Source organism: Liolophura sinensis, chromosome 8, assembly GCF_032854445.1.
Source record: "Liolophura sinensis isolate JHLJ2023 chromosome 8, CUHK_Ljap_v2, whole genome shotgun sequence".
In the NCBI taxonomy this organism is placed as follows: Eukaryota; Metazoa; Mollusca; class Polyplacophora; order Chitonida; family Chitonidae; genus Liolophura; species Liolophura sinensis.
Window position 1 is genome coordinate 50,257,218 of NC_088302.1, and position 13,653 is coordinate 50,270,870.

Sequence of the window (13,653 nt, forward strand, 5' to 3'; positions counted from 1 at the left end):
GATAAACCTGGAGAGAATTTTAATTCTAGTCACATAAAATAAGTGAACATAAAGTCTGCCACTACAGCTAAATTTATTAATAAAGTAGTATTTCAGAAATGTTCTAAAAATATTCAAAGAATTCTACACCACTTATTAACAAAATAAATAGCAAATAATTGTAAGTACCTTTCTAGAGGGACATCACAGAACCTAGGAGCTCTCTCATCAGCATTAAACAAAGTGACACAGAGAAAATACACGCAAAAACGCCTGATGCCCACCCAAAGAGTATCAGCTCTACTTCTAAATCAAAGTAGGCATAAAAATGGTTTTCCAGACAAGGTTTGATCAGTTCTCAGCAGTGAGCCCTACAGGTAATGAGCTAGTCTGACGTACGATGTAAATGCTGTCAAAGCTATTATAAGGATAAAGTGGAGGGAGACTAAGCCTGCGCTTCTGGGCATGCAAAGGATTTTCACCTAACGTCGTTTTCAGGAAGTACTGATGGAAAGCATTGTGAAGACCAGATAGCAAATATGCTCGAAAAATGAAAAATAATTGTTTAACTTTTTTAAAATAATTTCTGTATTATTAGCTTATATAATAACTTAAGTATTTCAGATTATCATAATAATTAAAAGATTTAATCATGACTGGTAACTGATAAATGATGATTTGAATAACAGATTTAAATTATTACTGGGTACCTCTCAATGACAGAAAATCAACTCTCAGAGCTAATGCAGCCTGAAGCCTGTATGCCTGATGAAGAGAGGTTCAGGCTACATGACCTTTAGAGATCCCAAATCTGCCTTATTAATGACTTTTTGGTCTGGTTTCATCGGTGCTGATCAGCCGTCTTGGGACATTGACCAACGCCACACAGTGCATGCTAAAGGTAAATCAGTCAGATGTACATTCAGATCCAGGTCAGAAGATTGGGCAAATAACTGTGAATTCTCCTGATTATAGCCGTATTTGTAACAGACAAGATTTGTCTCGACAATGTAGAGTACAAAGACAGATGACACAGAAAAATACATAATACATGTACATATGCATTCAATGTCAAGAGACAAAACTGATATTAATTCCAACATTGAATGAACAAGAATCTCTGTGATTTGTAAATCTGCATCAACAAAACTTACTCCAAAAAGATATGGTTCCAACTGTCAACCATAACTTTAAGATCATTTAATAATTTGTTTAATTATTATTCCACACTTGCTATGTAACAGTATAACTGAACAAAGAAACTTTTCAATATATAACATTATGCACCCTTGTAAGTATACAAGTATATACTCAAGAATTCTGGGAAAACCTTGAAAAGACTTCAACAGCACACTGTCATCCCAAACAAACATATCCTAATGGAAGGCTTCAATGGAGACAACACCAGCTGGACATGAGCACATTAATAGTCTTGGGTTGCTAACTTGAACTAGGATAGCAGACAGTAAGCAAACAATGTCCCCACCTCTGCTTAAAGGTGTCAGCCACAAGCAGTTTATAGTAGGGTATGAGGTACTAAGGGTACCTTTGATACCGACATATTGATTAGGTAAGTGAGCAATTGAATGACTTCCCATACCAGATTAATTACCCTGGACCTAAGATAAGTATCTCTGTTCTTGCTTACATAGAAACTAGTCTATACCAAGGTACATAGTGTATGTACCACTTAAATACATCCTTGGACATTTTTGCACCTATATAGCCATTCATGTTCACATGGTAATCACTGGGTAACTTTGTTTCCATGTCAAATGTATGATTACAAAACATACATGTAGTTGCTACAAGTCCTTGTGGTCACTGGCATTTATATACACTGGGCAAGCATAAAATTTAGTTCACAAGAATTATGATATATCCAAGTACATGTACATATATATATATATATATATATATATATATATATATATATATATATATAGATTTGTGAATGGTTTCATTCTTCCAGCTAACAGCTTCAGAATACTGTAGAAGCAAAGTTGGGAACATTGCCAACCTTTTGTAAGAGTTAACAGAAAAAGAGTAGATTATATACTGAAACATATCATATGTTATCTATTTCATCCGAAGAAGAAGTGATGGGCTTGTGACTTGTAATGAAAATCAATTTTTGAAAATGTTTTAGCAGTAAATATGGTCATCTATTGACTATATTTAATTCTTACAAGCACAGGTGAGCATAAACCTTGAGAATCAGGCAAGACACCTTTATACAGCCCTGAAGCCATTCAGATTGATAAGTTTAAGTACATGTGGGCAATTCAGCGACGCGTCTATAACTCGTCGTGTCCTTCCCAGTGGGCAAAGCATTGTTCCTACAATCCATAAAACCATGACCAATGGAGTCTTCTTACAATCCACTTCCAATGCCCTCCTCAGGTGCAGCTTTTATCTTGAAGCTCATCAATATTTTCTAGGAGAGCTGGTTTTCTTTGATTCCCATTTTAGACTTGTGTGGGCTAGTTAGACATGCAGACAGACTTGCCTTGTGCTTTTAAAATTCTGATATTCATTGCAACACATTACACTGTACACTGTATCTCTCAAACAAAGTGCCAGAGAGTTGCAAACTCCCAGTGAACAGTTTGTGTCATGTCCTCATGGAATTATGAAGATAAGAGAGGTTTTGAAGCAATTATTAAATTCACATTTACTTTGAAATGGTTTTGGCTGGGCATGATGTACCTTTACAATGTCCATCAAACACTCCATCTAGATGGAGTACGGCCTAGTGTAATTTACCTTCACAATGTCCATTAAGGACCCAATCTAGATGGTCTAGGACATGGGCATGATCTACATTCACAATGCCCATTATGGACCCATCTAGATGGTCTAGGACCTGGGTATGATCTACATTCACAATGCCCATTATGGACCCATCTAGATGGTCTAGGACCTGGGTATGATCTACATTCACAATGCCCATTATGGACCCAATCTACATGGTCTAGGACATGGGTATGATCTACATTCACAATGCCCATTATGGCCCCATCTAGATGGTCTAGGACCTGGGTATGATCTACATTCACAATGCCCATTATGGACCCATCTAGATGGTCTAGGACCTGGGTATGATCTACATTCACAATGCCCATTATGGACCCAATTTAGATGGTCTAGGACCTGGGTATGATCTACATTCACAATGCCCATTATGGACCCAATCTAGATGGTCTAGGACCTGGGTATGATCTACATTCACAATGCCCATTATGGACCCAATCCACATGGTCTAGGACCTGGGTATGATCTACATTCACAATGCCCATTATGGACCCAATCTAGATGGTCTAGGACCTGGGTATGATCTACATTCACAATGCCCATTATGGACCCAATCTAGATGGTCTAGGACCTGGGTATGATCTACATTCACAATGCCCATTATGGACCCAATCCACATGGTCTAGGACCTGGGTATGATCTACATTCACAATGCCCATTATGGACCCAATCTAGATGGTCTAGGACCTGGGTATGATCTACATTCACAATGCCCATTATGGCCCCATCTAGATGGTCTAGGACCTGGGTATGATCTACATTCACAATGCCCATTATGGACCCAATCTACATGGTCTAGGACCTGGGTATGATCTACATTCACAATGCCCATTATGGACCCAATCTAGATGGTCTAGGACATGGGTATGATCTACATTCACAATGCCCATTATGGACCCAATCTACATGGTCTAGGACCTGGGTATGATCTACATTCACAATGCCCATTATGGACCCAATCCACATGGTCTAGGACATGGGTATGATCTACATTCACAATGCCCATTATGGACCCAATCTAGATGGTCTAGGACATGGGTATGATCTACATTCACAATGCCCATTAAGGACCCAATCTAGATGGTCTAGGACCTGGGTATGATCTACATTCACAATGCCCATTATGGACCCAATCTAGATGGTCTAGGACCTGGGTATGATCTACATTCACAATGCCCATTATGGACCCATCTAGATGGTCTAGGACCTGGGTATGATCTACATTCACAACGCCCATTATGGGCCCAATCTAGATGGTCTAGGACCTGGGTATGATCTACCTTAACAATGCCCATTATGGACCCAATCTAGATGGACTCGGGGTCTAGGGACCAGCATTAGGAAGCTGGGCAGAGCCCAGGGGTAAATCACAAGAAGTAAAGACAATTTTCAGCAAGCACAATCAGAACTATTCTTAAGCCTGCTGAAGAACTCACTAGATAAACCAAAGAAAAACAACATGGCCTAGTGCATGGCATTATTCATCTCATAATCAATCCACTCTTGGGCAAACTAAAAAACCAGAATGCTTGAAAAAACCAGACAAAGCCATGCCATGGCAGCTTGGCGTTACAACCTATAACACACCTGGAAAGCCGTCATAAGCAAAATAAGAATGATTCTGCAATGACATGATAACCGTTTATCTGTGTTCTTGTATGTATACATGTACCATGCTAACACACTGGATTTTGGTGTTCAACAAGCACCCTATGTCACTCTTCCCCAGCATAAGGCTCTGGGATCTGTCTTACAAAGCATTCACAACCTACATCTGCAGCATGCAGAGATATGCTACCATATGGTAAAGCGTTACGACAGCATTGTAAGACCCCATGCCCCTGAATGATAATTTTAGTAAAAAATTTTACTCATTAAATTTGGCACATTCGTTTAAATTATTTTAGATGAAATTTTTTATCATGCCTTGTCAAGCAGTATTTGGACCTTATAACATCAGAAATAACAATTTTAAGGTGATTTGAAATTTTGACTAAGTCTAAGGTCGCTTCGTAGCCTCGGGGTCTAGTCCTGAGGACATTATACGCTAGGTGATTTGAGGATCGCTTCATAATCCCGGGGTCTGGTGCGCAGGACATTTTACACTTTATGGGTAAATGCTCCATAACCTGTTTTTGTTTGCTTTCCCTTGTTTTACACCTTCAATATGTATTCTACATGCACTGAATTCTTTTCAACAACACAATAACCCAAGAGCCTCCCAGTACTGTGGTCGCTGTGAGTTCAAGTCCAGCTCATGCTGGCTTCCTCTTCGGTTGCACAGCAACCTGCGGATGGTCGTGGGTTTCCCCAGGGCTCTGCTTGGTTGCCTCCCACCATAATGCTGGCTGCTGTCGTATAAGTGAGATATTCTTGTGTACGGCATGAAACACCAATCAAATAAATAAATAAATAAAAAAACCCTTTCCAGTAATATCCATTAGAACAAGTGCCTTATTGTTATTGCCCTCAATAATGGCAGGGACCTATTGCGGGTCAACTCTCATGCACAGGTAAAAAAAGCACATATTTACAGGCCAAACTTTAGGTAAAATATAGGACTTGGCTCATGAGGAAAATTTTGTGATCATGGTCCTGGATGGGGACATTGCACAAATTGTTTACAGATGGATGGACAGAAGCAGGTCAGAACAAATGGATGGACACATATGGCCTATTACTAAATGAACTAAAGCACAAGCAATCTATCGCTAGGAAGAGGGGAGACTTAATTAATTCTCCCCCAAATTATTAAACTCCAAAATCAATGAAGTACTGGTGCCTGAAGCAGATGTGGGACACTGGATTGGATAAAACCAAAGTACACTTATCACAGCAAAAATATACAGAGATATCTATAATAATGAAACTGAGCCTGTCATTTAGTGTTGATGTGACTTGGGATTAGCTGCTGTTACTTACCACCTCCGTACTTAGCTGCCAGACATGGGAACTGTAGAATGTTGCTGAGGCCACAAACAAACCCCAGACAGCAGAACAGGTAGTCCAAGTTACTGTTCCAGTTAGCCACATCATCTGCAGCCTCCTCTCCATCATTGAAACTATCACCATTTGCAGCACCCGTGTCCGAGAGTCCTGCTTCAAACTCACTGTCATCATAGTCCTGGTCACTGTACTGCTCCAGGAAAGGTGGATCGTCTTCATTATCGGAGTCTGTCTGCAAATATCATCGGTAAAGATGCGCTTTACCAACTTGTTGTTTTGTGCAATAATCATTCATACAAAGTATGACAGGATTGAAAAGTTCTTGGCATGATGAGCTTAGAGAAGATTCTTCACATGGTGATGTTTCTTCTTCAAATACTCACAGCCTAATCATCTTTCTGACTCGAGTTTTAACTTCCTTTATTATATATTCATAAGGAGCTGCTCAATTAGTAACCTATATAACAAGCAGATACAAATAGGGCGACTCACAGTATCTGAGGTGAAAAACGTTTCTGAATCACAGTCCAGGTTTCTCTATAAAGAAAACCTAGCCTTAATCGTAGTGCCTAATTTTAAGACAGGTTAATGGCACAAAAAGAGCTACATGCACATTCTAACAGAATGTAAATAAATAAATGTATTTATTTCTTTGCTGTTGTATGCCACATTCAACAAAATTTCCATTATAAAATGGCAGGAAACATTATGGTGGGAAGAAACAGGGCAGATCCTTGGGGAAACCTCCAACCATGTACAGGATGCTAGAATGGCTTGTCACGTACACATGTACAAGAGAGGAGGAAGCCAGCACAAGGGACAATAACATGTCCACGTAGAACACTCTTTAAAGCCATTAACATTTATACAGCTGTATACATGTACCTGTCTCCACACAAATAATCATTTCATCCAAAATTTCTAATGAGGCAAATATGACACAATATACCACTATGCAAAAAGAGAAAAACTTTAAAATATTGTATATCAATCAGGTATCCAATAGTTTCTCCTGTATGCTCTTTAGCATGTTTGTGAGTCTGGGTCAGTCTCTTTGCTACTTAGTGAATGAATTAATAAAGGCCACAACACCCCCCTGACCCCTAAAGGCTATGGCCAGTGAGCGGGCACAGATCACTCAAAACATGTACTTACAGCTTCTAAAATAACATGCTCGTGCATCATCCCAGAGGAGCAAGACACCTCTGTACCTCCAGGACAAGGCATCCACATAAACTTCATTCAATTATTGATTATTGTTGCATGAATCTGCGGAAAATTTCATGATTCACAATTCCATGTACAACATCAGCTCACCACAATTCCTCGGCAAATCAGACTTCAAACGTAAGTAAGAGAAGATCGATCAAAGGCAAGCTGCAGATATTAAATGGGTTGTATATGTTTTAACTCTGAATCTAATAAACTACTGAGGAGAGACTTAAAAGCCGGCCTTCTCCCACTCCCTTCAGTTATATATGTGGGAAGGGTCAGCATACCACCCACCACACCATTGGATACATCTTGTTACATCTTGCCATTATGAAAAAAAAACACATTGGATAAGTTCTGATGTGGTATTTGCATAGATTGTATCAGTGTTTGACAATGCAGGAATGATACCTGTAAGAGTACAGTAGACTTACTCTGACTGTAACTTTCAATGTATAGTACTGGCATCCTCACAGGTCAAGGCAATGACTCTATCTTGGGTCTGGATTCCCTCTGTTTACAGGCACTGACTGTATCCCGATATCTAATTTAGAGACATTGACTGTAGCTTAATGCTGAAATCCACAACAGTTTAGAGAAACTGACCACAACTTGGCGCTAGAATCCATGTCAGCTTAGAGATGGTGACTGTAACTTTAGGTGCTGAAATCCATGACATGTATAAAGAGAAAATGACTGTAACTTAGAGCTGGAAACCACAACAGACTACAGAAACTGACTGTAAATTAGTGCTGGAATCCACAACAGACTACAGAAACTGAGCGTAACTTAGTGCTGGAATCCACAACAGACTACAGAAACCGACCGTAATTTAGTGCTGGAATCTACAACAGACTACAGAAACTGAGAGTAACTTAGTGCTGGAATCCACAACAGACTACAGAAACTGACCGTAACTTAGTGCCGGAATCCACAACAGACTACGGAAACTGACCGTAATTTAGTGCTGGAATCCACAACAGACCACGGAAACTGACCGTAACTTAGTGCTGGAATCCACAACAGACTACAAAAACTGACCGTAACTTAGTGCCGGAATCCACAACAGACTACAGAAACCAACCATAATTTAGTGCTGGAATCCACAACAGACTACAGAAACCGACCGTAACTTAGTGCTGGAATCCACAACAGACTACAGAAACCGACCGTAACTTAGTGCTGGAATCCACAACAGACTACAGAAAATGACCGTAACTTAGTGCCGGAATCCACAACAGACTACGGAAACTGACCGTAACTTACATGTATCACTGGAATCCCTGGAATCTTACTGTTACCCAGAAAACACTGTCAGTTTACACACAATTACTGTAACCAATTTGTACATTTAAATGTTGCTATCTCTAAGCACATATAGCTATATCTACAATGAGAGATAACATTTTAACAGTCTCAGAACTGGGATATCAGTTCCAATAACAGTGTGAATGGATAAGAAAAAAAGAATCTATAACCTTTGTGCAATGGTCTTTATATTACAACTATCGACAGAATTCCCTAATCAAATACAGCCAGATTGTATGCCAGGGTTCTCCCACTCAGGTGGGGGCTGGGGTAGAGAGACGAGCCTCAGTGCAGACAGGGCATGTTCACAACAATTCCTCCTGACATGCCTGCCAATAACAGTTTTTTCCCCGACATTCTCCTTTATCCTTACTTACGTGGGATACAACACGATCCATTTCAGGGCCTTCCTGGCAAGATCTAGAGATTTGGGAATAAAAACAATTTTGTGATGTACTGTTTGTAAATGCGCAGTCACAGATGGTACCATTTTCCAGTGAGTAGCAACCTGATCTAAGTTTCCCATTAACGTGATTGCTTTAGAAGTCTAGTCAGTTCTGAAAGCTCATCTAAAACAGCTAGGCAAATTGTCAGTTTCTGGTGAACTTAGCCATATATCTGAACATCACCATCTGTTGCAGTTACCATGGATACCCATTTTTACAAACTCATTTTTTTTCCTTTTTTTTCTTTTTGTGAGATTTGTCTCTCGTAAAAATTAGAGAATAAATTTATGTTTAATGATTTTGATAAAAAAAATGAATGTTATTTTATTAATGAAAATTTATGAAATCTACAGTATATATGTTCCATAATAGCCTACATGTGTTGAGTACAAGTAGGCCTTGAAATGTTCACGAAATATTTTCATGGTTTTAGTACATATTAATTTGTTCCTCATTGAAATTAATAATGTTATTTTAAGGTAAGTAAGAACAGATTTGTTAGCAATACTACCCTAGATCTTGCCTGAAGGAGTCCCATAGACGCAAATAAGTTCCTGTGTCTCGATTTTGAATATTTGTCTCAAACAAACTGGTATATATTCATATGCCCCACATGGGGTTTCATGAGAAAACAACAGAAGACTGGGTGGAAACTGAGCAGTACCATTCAGTACAAGTAAATACCAGTAAAGCAAATGCCTCATAATTATTCTAGTCTTAAGTGGCTCCTAACATCCAAAAAATGTAGACAGCACAAAAGCAATCTTGGTGGGTTTGATGCCCCAAAAATTCAATCCCTTGGAATTCTACCACAATGTGGTGTGATAAACATGCTGCCCTTCCACAAATGGCAGATCAAGTAGAAACTCTGAGGGCTGATAAATACAATGTGTCTACAGGAAATACATCAACTGGGCGTACATCCTACAAAACTAACAATACATACACCTCACGCAACATTCTGAAAGCAGCTTACGTTCCACGTACAGCCTACTAAATCTTGGCCTCGTAACAGATTCTTAAATGTCTATACAAAATGGTCTAGAATCGTTACACTATTCTATAAAAGAACAATGATTAGAAGTCAAAGAAAGTAAACAATGTAATAAATGTGGCTGATACCATGATCCAGCAGTTTTAATGTCTGAAAAAAGTACAAGTATGTCCCAAGTGTGTAATTTGTGACTCATCAGTCTCTTAAATGTAGAACTTATTTCTGCAGTGTTTGATCTTTAATGAAACACACTACCAGTATTAACAACAAATCAATATCACAGACATGCACGTATCAATATGTATACATGATTTCAGAAGAGTAGGGGAGCTCACATACATGAAAATCAATCACCAATGCAGGCCATGTACATGTACTTGTATCTATACCCAGAAAAGGAATGCAATTATCTGAGATGTCTGCCAATACCTGTGATACGATATTCAGGGACTGATCTTGCAGAATAGCTTGGTCTCCCATTTTGACTCACAAAGCTGTCCTAATTCACCATTTTTATATATGTAAATGACATAAAAGTACGAAAATTTTATCATTTGGGATCCCAAATTCAGGATTGTAACTTAAGGGTGGATGGGTGCACATAAGCACCCACCTCTTAACCAGGGCACCCAAAAAGGTTTACTTTAGCAATGATGTTGATCTAGGGGCACTGTTTTTAATTTGACCCCTGAAATTCCTGAACACTTCAAAAACGTACAAGTTCAGGCCCTGGCATTGGAAAAACTGTGGAGTTGTTGATTTTCAAACTGTCCGAAGCCTCAACTATAGTTCATATGGTCCACATGCAGTTTTAACATCTCTATAAGGTATTACCTAACCTAGATTTGATAATGAGGTACAATGGAAGTACACAGATACAAACTGATTGATACTTTGCCCACAGCCCACGTGTAGAAAACCAGACTTGATGTCTGATACCCAGTGGGAGATGTAGAAACTCATACAAATTCAGAAGATAAAAAAAGTTTTTGTGCTTGTCTGTACATGTACAAATGCATTAGTAAAATGGCTCAGTATTTAAGGAGCAATCCAATATGCTGTTGTACATACATGTAAGATGAAAACAAGACAAAATTCTATGAAAAGAAGTTAAAACTTAAAATCTGATGATGAATTCACTCATTTTAATGCCATTTTGTGGACGTTCTGATCTTAAATGTGACTAAGTTATCAACATAGAATTATGCCTATCAAGATTCCAAACTAATGAATCTAAACCTGTTGAACCCAAGACATCTGTGACAAACTGTTCCCAAATCAGGGCTTTCAAACCTTCTAGTCAAACATTCCACCCTGTCCTCACACACACGTGCAAATACTCGTGAAAATCTACAAGAAATGTTTCCTGCACATAAAATGCAACTTATTAGAATGCATACAGGCCTGTGCTTAAATTGTATGAGGGTCACCTTCACACAATTGCACAATGTTACTGGTAATCACTACTTGAATACACAATAAACATGTTTACTTAGTAACCAGCCATAAACAGATGGCAACACTCATCTGATTCTAGCCTTCACCACATATTGGCTGTCCAAGGCCATCAACATACACAAGCCTGGGGTAACACTTTAGAACTGTTAAACTATGAGGTGTACAGTCTCCTTTGCTTCTGTCTTCTGGATAGTTCTGTAGGACAATAAATATATTCCCGTGACTTACGACCAAAGTCTTGCATGTTGTCAAGTCAAGACATTTTACCTCAAAAAGTTCACCAATGATGAGTCTCAATATTACAGCAGGGAATCATGGATAATGACTAGAAGAAACCATGCAGTGAATACATCTCAAAGTGATACTATCTGTAAATCTGGACTTCAAAGGAAAGAGAAAATCAGATGAACAACCAAGACCAAACCCATCATGCAGTGTTCCATTATACATGGTCTGCTAACTATTGTCCTCGAAGGGTCTCTTCCATTAAAACTATGGACTAAAATCAGATGGAATGAACTGAAATTTCAACCTTTGCCTTCAAGTTTTCACTGATGGTTTTGTATCCTGAAACTGATTTCCTTCTGGAATTGATTTCCACTTCAGGAACAGGTGTATTCATATCTAAATTTGACAGGTTTCCTGCTGGAAATCAAAGTAATGCTATTAATGGAGCCTACTATTTATTTTCTCTTGCCCTTTGATCATTTTATTTTTTCAAGAAATCAAATCAGGACCATACAAAATTTCTAGAAATATGACTTTGATCTTGTCATGGAGGTCTGTCTGGACAAATGTCCTGTATAATAAACTGGCTCACATGTCAGGGACAGTATTGCATCTTATCCCATGGATTAAGCTGTACATTACCCTATACTTCAAATCCCATACTGTGTAATACAGTCTTTGACAGCCTTCAGCAAGTGATCTATTGCTCTATGACAGTATTACCCAAGCACCCAGATAGAATGTATGTATACAGAACATTTTCACAGAAGTGTATATCAAAGACCGAGCAGAACCAGTTCTAACGGACTGATTGATTGATACTCAGCAATATTTCACTTTTATGCCAACAATGTTAATCTGGGTGCAAAAACTTATTTCACAATGGTAGGATGTTTCATGAGTGAAGCAAGCTGTAGTGCTCGGCGTAAACCACCGGTATTTGACAGATAACTGATGCACTTTATCACATGTGAAACAGATTTTCATGTGCAGAACAAATTCATGGAAACCAAATAAACATGATGATCATGTATATAAGACAGTGCAATGCCAAAAATATACCTGCTTTGTTTCCATCCTGGGGATCTGATAACAAGATTTATGAGTACATGTAAGACTTACTTCCACAAGATCGGCATCCTCCATCATGGACACCTTCTCCAGTGTACACAAACTGTCGCTGTCACCAGGCTTGTTGGTGCCAATGGATGAGACACTGGCCACACCTGCAGAACCCGCATCACATCTACCTATGCTGCTCTTGGTTGTTTCTGCCACTATTCCAGCTGACATGGATTTACACCTGGCGCTGTTAGATAATCTTTCTGGTTCAGCTACAATCTTCACTGACAGGGGTCTGTGACTGGCACTTTTAGAAGCACTATCAGTTTCAGCCATTAGTTTTACAGCTTTTTCAGCTTCGCAGTTCCCTGAAAAGACTGTTTCAGATGAAATTCTTACAGACAGTGGTCTGTGGATGGCGCTGTTGTACAGGCATTCGCTTTCACACTTTTTTCTTTTTGAAACTGGTCGCGTGGAAGCACTTCTTGAATGACCAAGAGTTTCAGCCAAAACTGCCTTGGATACTGGCCTAACAGGGACAGCTTTAGTGGAACATCCTGATTCAGTAAGAACTTTTTTTGAAACAAATCTTACACATGCAATTCTGTGCAGATCTTCACTCTCAGTAACTGTTCCCTTTGAAGAGGAACTGCAACCGCTAGGTTTTGTCTGAAGTTCAGTTTCAGCAACAGCTCCCACTGAAACTGCTATTTTCTCACTACTTTTAAGTGAACCAGCACTATCACCCATGTCTCCTTTCAGGAATTTGATCTTAAAGTGGCAAGATTGGAAAGGTTCATTGGTTTGTATTCTTCAAAAAGAAACAGGTTCCAAATTACTCTTCTGTTTTGGTTACCTCTGAACTCTCTTTTGCAGCCATAGTTCCATGAAACACATAGTTGGACGTGGAACGTTTATGGATATTTTTAATGGATCCTCACTTTCAACCATTTTCTTGACTGCTTCACAGTTTGTATTAAACTAGTTACAGATGAAGATCCTCAGGTTACACTCACTATGCCATCTTCAATTTCGAAAAGACCAAGTTAGTTGTACAAATGATTATAAACACATCAGATTTCTCTGTCCCTTCCTCATCTGGTGTACAGTCATCACACAGCATTTTTGCACAGCACTAATCTCACAAACAAGAACCTGGGGGGGAAAATGACACACCATGATAAACTGCTCAGCCATCAAGGTTAG

At 39.0% G+C, this 13,653-nt stretch overlaps 1 protein-coding gene across 1 annotated transcript in view; it reads right to left on the reverse strand.

Annotated features, from left to right (window-relative positions):
* Positions 1 to 13,653, reverse strand: part of LOC135472612 (uncharacterized) — a 64,643-nt gene that overhangs the window by 49,049 nt on the left and 1,941 nt on the right. Inside the window, exons 2-3 of the mRNA XM_064752196.1 lie at positions 12,508 to 13,602; positions 5,716 to 5,971 (exon numbers count right to left, since the gene is read on the reverse strand). Of these exons, the coding sequence (XP_064608266.1) occupies positions 5,716 to 5,971; positions 12,508 to 13,197 (946 nt within the window). The 5' untranslated portion in view covers positions 13,198 to 13,602. The remainder of the gene's footprint in view (positions 1 to 5,715; positions 5,972 to 12,507; positions 13,603 to 13,653) is intronic.